General features: G+C 34.5%; 2 protein-coding genes across 2 annotated transcripts; one reads left to right on the top strand and one right to left on the bottom strand.

Annotated features, from left to right (window-relative positions):
• Positions 1-1,450: 1,450 nt before the first annotated feature.
• Positions 1,451-2,731, bottom strand: LOC122575600 (transmembrane emp24 domain-containing protein eca). The gene is made up of 4 exons (XM_043744728.1): positions 2,498-2,731; positions 2,185-2,405; positions 1,960-2,106; positions 1,451-1,885 (listed from the first exon to the last, which is right to left on the bottom strand). The coding sequence occupies exons 1-4, from the start codon at positions 2,628-2,630 to the stop codon at positions 1,736-1,738; spliced, it is 651 nt and encodes a 216-aa protein (XP_043600663.1). The 5' UTR covers positions 2,631-2,731; the 3' UTR covers positions 1,451-1,735.
• A 30-nt stretch (positions 2,732-2,761) lies between these two features.
• On the top strand, positions 2,762-6,069 carry LOC122575596 (DDRGK domain-containing protein 1). The gene is made up of 3 exons (XM_043744724.1): positions 2,762-2,914; positions 3,156-5,428; positions 5,969-6,069. Exons 1-2 carry the CDS (start codon positions 2,830-2,832, stop codon positions 3,944-3,946), a joined length of 876 nt encoding a protein of 291 aa, XP_043600659.1. The 5' UTR covers positions 2,762-2,829; the 3' UTR covers positions 3,947-5,428; positions 5,969-6,069.
• The last annotated feature ends 586 nt before the right edge of the window (positions 6,070-6,655 follow it).

The following is a 6,655-nucleotide window of genomic DNA, read 5'->3' as shown; positions in this document are numbered from 1 at the left end:
ACCGGATATGCTACAACCTGAAATCTTGCAATCCCCTTTAATCTGCAGCGCAACCGCTCAACTCAATGAAATTCAGAGATAACAAGCAACTAGTCACCCAGTTGCTTTCTAAGACAGCGATCTGAGAAGCAGGAACTTTCAAAAACTGAAAAGGGAAAGGATAAAGACAGTGGAAATGTTCGGGATAGCATGGAAAGAAACTTTTGGCACAACAAAGACTTGCTGACATCGACTTGGTCCTTTTTTTCAAAACGATAAATTCGGGCCACCGGCTTCTTCCTCTCCGAATGTATTCCGGAATATTGTGATTTATCGGAGTCGCAAAGGAGACGACGCGCACCGAATGGATTAACGTTTCGGATGTTATAGCTCATTCTATCCGGCATCGGCCTATACGCGGCATAACAATGCGAGTTTTGCGTGGAAACGAGGTTAAAGAAAGGGGAATGCAAATCGAATACCAAAGGAAATAAGCAATTTCTCTAAAAAATCTTGTTAGCTATAAAAAAGAAAAGAAAATTAAATTCTATCTATTCGTAGTTGGTAAAACACTAACTTGTACAAATTAATGTAAATTACCGTGTAAAGGTAATTCAACTACTTGATCATTTACCTTGAAAGAAGCGTGCAGACAGTCAATATTTAAGCTTCTCAACGTTGTATTGACAATATTATGTTGATCGTCTAGAGGATCTCTTATGTGCCATAATGTCGAGGACCTTTAATATTGACAATAATATCGATTGGCCGAACGCTTCTTAACTCTTCCCCCTCCAATCTTTCTTCCTAGTCATTTGTGAACTTTAAAAAATTACATCGGAAATTTACGGAAATATAGATAGATTTTGAAAACCAAAGCGAAAGAACGAAAAATTAATCGGGCCCTCGAACATTTTTCTTTCTTTACATACCGAATGTAAATAAAATATTAGTGAACAAATTAAACTGTAAATTGTACGTGAACGAGTGTTGGACGAGTCACGTACTGCCATTTATTGAAGATCCAAGGAACAGCGACTTAGAGTATGCGAGGATAGATGGCAGAACATGACTTATCCGAAATGTATAGAGTGTCGATATTCATAGCATACCACGTATGCACAGAACGAGAAACTTTCTATCTTCCATGTTGATTTTTTATGACTCAATTTTTGGACGGTTTCTTCTATGCTTTCAATAGAGAGGAAATTTTTTCTCTGCTTTCGGTGTAGAAGTGTCGAGAAACGAGATTAGTCTGTTTTATTAGGATACCCTTGTGTATCTAATGTCGCGAGTGTTGCAATAGTTTCATGAATTAGTTCTTACCAATTATTCATTTACATAGATATCTAAAAGTTATACTTTTTGAAACTGTCAACTGTTTTACTGATATTTTTAGACTCGTTAGCCCGGTTATATTACAGTAATTTGTATTTCATAGTGTTACAAGAGAAGAAAAAATAAACAAAGATTTTTTGTAAAATGAATATTTTATTCCAATGAAAATTCATACACAGCTTTTTATTCCGTTTAAGAATAAATTTCACAAATAATGTTGACCACAAATTAAGTGTAAACACATTTAAACTGATTATATACGATAAAGACAAATAATTGAAAACGAATCTCTTTACGTTAAAACCGATTTTTCCTCATTTTTCTTTTTTTTTTAAATAAATTACAGCGGAGATTTCCCATAATGATAAACAAATGTTCCTCGAATGACTAACATTTTCTGGAATTGTTAATTTCAATCTTATACTAGTTTCTTTGCTTCGAAGAAACTCTTCAAATGTCTGATTTGCCATGCACCCATGATCAATAAAATAACAGATTGCGCGAGGGACCACCAGAACACCCGACGGTGTGTACTTTCAGATGTTTGTCTGAAGCGTTCTTCACGATACTGCAAATAAATAATATAAGAACATAGTTCAAATCCTAAGCAAAGCAATTTGGAGCTAAACGTAGGACAAATACCCTTTGATAATTTTGTTCCTTTGTTATTTGTTCCACTTGATCGAGAAGTTGACGTATCCTCAACTGCAACTCGGTGAACTTTTCCTTCTGAGCTGTATTGGCGTAATCGATAGTATGTTCTCCAACTTGAATGTCCAAGTGTACTCTCTATATAATAAAATGAATTTGGTTACATCAAACACTATAAACAATTATTATTTTGTTTACAATTGTTTACAATATTACCAGTTGAGCACCACTGAACCAAGAACTGCTATTAGAGTACAAACAAATCACATGTTCGCCAGGCGTATGAGAAGTAAATGAAATTCTTCCTTCTGAACTATACACTCTGGAGAGAATCATTTTATCATCTGGATCCCTAACTTCCACGTGCATTCCCATCCCGGCACTGCTCGGAGCAAATCCACCAGTTCTCGGATCATACAATTCAACTTTGTAATGTACTATAAGAAAAAAAATGAAAAGTTTCAATCACAGAGAAATCGAATTATTAACTGTAAAAATAATTCACTTTATTGACATACATTTCACGTACCTAAAACGGTCGTTTCATCTGGAATTTCCTCGATGAAACACTTTCTTTCAGTCTCGGCAATGTGAAAATAAAGTCCAGTACCATATTCGAAAACGCATAAGAATATAAAGAATATACCACTGTGTCTTAACATGATTTTTGATATGCAGTGCTTTTAGTAGCACGGCGGAGCTTAAATTACGAATAAAATTCTATGTGATACAGAATGGAGCACACGTCACCTTCGAAAACAACAGTGAAGTTCACGTACGCGGCGCTAGTGAGCATTATCGATATCTACTTTCTCGATAATCGGAAACTAAACTCGCCTAGGAAAATAACGGAAACAAAAAATGGACGTTACGCTGTTAGCTTCTTTCGCTGTTTTAATTATTGCACTGATTATCGGCATTACGGTATTTTCCAGTCAAAAATCAGGTATGTTTCTATGCAAAATATTTTTTGTGTTATTATTAGAGTATCCTCTATAAGATAACCAAATACATCCCTAACCTTTTTGTTTGTTTGTTTTGAAACAGATGTTTTGATAATTTTCATGAACATTGAATTAATCTTTCCTTGCGTTTGATAGAAACTGGTACTTAAATCAGTCATTTAGATCCCTTGAATGTTTAATATTTCGAAAAATCATCAAATGTTTGTTTTACGAATGTTATAGCAAAGAAAAAACAAGCAAATGTAGCCGAAAGAGTTGCACAAGGTAGACCAATAAGGCGAGCAGCGGGTCAAAGAGTTGCTAGACGTCGTATGCAAGCGACTTCCAATCAGCAAATTGAGGAAGATGACGATGGATCTGGAAATGAAGCTAACGACGAAGCAGATGAGAAGCCAGCCACGCCTGATTTTAAAATGGGTGCAAAGAAAAGGGCCAAGTTGGCAGCCAAATCAGAGAAAAGAGCACAAAGAGAAGTTGTTGAAAGAGAAAGAGAAGAACGTAAGAAAAGAGAACAACTTCTTCAAGAAGAAAGAGATAAACAATCTGAAAGAGAGAGGGCAGAAGAATTAAGACAAGAGGAGGCAGAAAGGAAAGCCAGGGAGGAGAAAGAAAGGAAAGAACACGAAGAATATTTAAAAATGAAACAAGCATTTAGCGTAGAAGAAGAGGGCTATGATCAGGATGACGAAGAAGACAAAGAAAATTTATTAGAAGAATTTGTTCTATACATTAAGCAAAACAAAGTAGTAATTCTAGAAGATTTGGCAGCACGCTTTGGTTTAAAAACATCAAGCGTAGTAGAAAGAATTCAGGATCTGCAGGCGCATGAAAATTTGACTGGAGTTATCGACGATAGAGGGAAATTTATTTACATATCTCAGGAGGAGCTGGAAGCTGTGGCAAAATTTGTCAGACAACGCGGTAGAGTCAGCATCACCGAACTAGCAGAAAATTCAAATCGTTTGATTAATTTGAATCCAGGAAAACAACCTAGCATAGTGGAAGCTAGATAGGTTATGTGAAATAAGAATAATTTTAATTTTAACAAAATGTATACATTGTTCACATTCAGAAAATAGGGTTATTATATATAGAGTAAAAAATATCCTATTTATGTCGTATAAATTGTATATTTGCTGTAAATAACACATCTACATATAAAATGCAATTTTTATTACCGTTAAGATATACTTGATAAATTAATTTAACATTATTAAATCAGAACGTGATCAGAAAATAGGTTTGATACTTTCGACGATTTCAGACACGCGTTAACGATTCCTTTCTTAAGATCTGTTAGAAAGATATTTATTAGTCACAGCTCGTATTTACATATTATTAAAAATCTACTCAAGACGGAAACACCCGAAACTTCCAAGCTTTTCGAATCAACAATCTGATGACACCAAGGATCGATGTTGCATCAGATTCTAGTTTTCATGTAGATGCAAATTGTTTGCGTTATTTTTTATTCTTCCCTGAATGTATAATTTATGTCGTCGAAATGCGTGTTGACGATAATTCTATTTCTAAATTGCACGGCGGTAGTTAATCATTAACTGGAAGAATTAGAAGAATTTTCTGTAATTAAATTTATTCTTCGGGAACACCTTCATCGAAGGATTAACTTTGGCCTGAAAAAGATCGATGTGCTGATCAATACGTTGATTTACGAGAAAGACGGCTAGCGGCACTTTACAACCAGTAACGTATCCCGTTCTTCAGCCTAAAGTTAGTTCAACAGCTACGAGGCCTCGTCCATCAAATCTTTTTAGCTCCAAGAGCAATGTGCGATTTGTTTTAAGACGAATGATAATAGTTCCATATCTATAATAATACGAATAATAATATTTCTACGATCAAAAAGAATTATCACCTTGAAACTGTATGCTTCAAACGTACTTCCTTGAATTTATCCTACAATATGCGATAAAATATTATTTTCATAAAATTTAGGTATTTTTTCTTACAAAATAATGGCGTCATCTAAAAGCTAAAGATATCATACGTCTGATTCATGGTCGCGTATAATTCAGGAAATTTTTCACAGTTTTTCCTGTATGAATAGTAATTTGACCTCCATTAATTCATGCACATCATCAACAAGCTTACTGGTAATGTAAACTACCGATCTATTAAAAATTCTGTCATTGATGGTTCGGAGGAATCGAGATCAATCCCCACTCGATATCAAAACTGAATATGCGAAGAAGGGGACACTCGCAAGCTATGTAAGAGGCGACAGAATCGCCGGAGAACCTGCAGTCTTTCTGGCGATCTCGAGTTTACATCCATTTAAAAATTCCTCGCTCATTCAGCTCATTAGAAAAAGAACAAAAAGAGCGAATAATTATCGATCCGAGTCGATGTGAGGAAAGTTGGAATCAACAGAAATCGCAGTAGTATTTCGTGGCAATCGAGAAGACCTATGTGTCGATGAGGTGCAAAGTCTTGGACTGTCAAGGCAACTCCCCAACATTCTTACCCAGTGTTAGGTAAGTGCAGAATTACGAAAACAGGTTTTCTACTTGCACTTCGATCCTAGTCTGGCATTTTGATACCAAAAATCGAATCAAATAAATTTATTGTGTGCAGTAAAACCTTGTTACTGTATGTTAGCTTTTAATACTAAAACTACCAGTGTATAAAACTTGTATCAAGAGAAAAGAGTAGGAAAAGATACATAATACGAGGGAAAATCCCTTTATTTATATACTTTATCAAAGATTTAATATAAAAATGTTGAAAACTACAGTACAATTGATCGTTCTATCAATCGATGTTTCGATAATCGTAGTTCTACGGTAATTTGGCGACGTATGATACAAAGCTACTAATGTAAGATGGATGGGAAGAATTTTGAAAAATATTTGCATTTCCTTCACACGACCATAAATAACTTTCTAGACCTGTATTTTAATATATTAAATAATAGTTTGAGAGTTAAACCAACAATAATGTAAAAGGAAGATTATAAAAGGTTTCGTAGCTATGCATTGTTACTATATTTTTATATATTATATATATTTATGCAGGCTTGCTAAAAATCTTCGAACTCGCAAGGGGAGTCGACGTGCTAATGTTGGAAATCGTTTAGAACTGCTAGTTCTGGTTCACTTGCACCACGTGCCATAAAGTAAGTGTCCTCTATAACCAAAAAGCTGAAAAAGATAAGAAATCTTAAATCAGATCCAATTATTACGAATTTATCATTGTTTTCGATAGTAGAAAAAGAAGAAAATACTCTACTATTGACAGTGAGAACGTTATCTGATAGATCCGGAAAATCGATCGACATATTGGTTTTGATTGGGTTAAACCGATAGAAAGAGGCGGAAGAAAAGAGTATAATTATATTCGAGGAGAGGCAAAAGAATTAAAATGGTGTACGCTAATATCAATGATATTACCATCAAAGGACCTTTCGAGGGTGTTAAGTATGTTTGCTATTTACATTTTTTAGTCTTTTAATATTATATTATTATATTATAATATTTTATGAATACTATTCATATCTAAACAGCTAATAACTTTTCATTTTTTCTTTTAACTTTGCACGTGTAGGAAAGATAAAAATGCATCGTCAGAACATCAGCAACAACAATCCCAACAACAGTCGGCGAACAAGAACGACAAGTACGGTTCCTGGGGACCGGTATACAAAAACAAACAGAATTTCATTGACATGCACATTTGCTAAATATAATTCTTCAAAATGATCT

Source organism: Bombus pyrosoma, linkage group LG15 (assembly GCF_014825855.1).
Source record: "Bombus pyrosoma isolate SC7728 linkage group LG15, ASM1482585v1, whole genome shotgun sequence".
Classification (NCBI taxonomy): domain Eukaryota; kingdom Metazoa; phylum Arthropoda; class Insecta; order Hymenoptera; family Apidae; genus Bombus; species Bombus pyrosoma.
The sequence above is the reverse complement of the archived record's forward strand: the minus strand, read 5'-3'. Positions and strand labels throughout refer to the sequence as shown.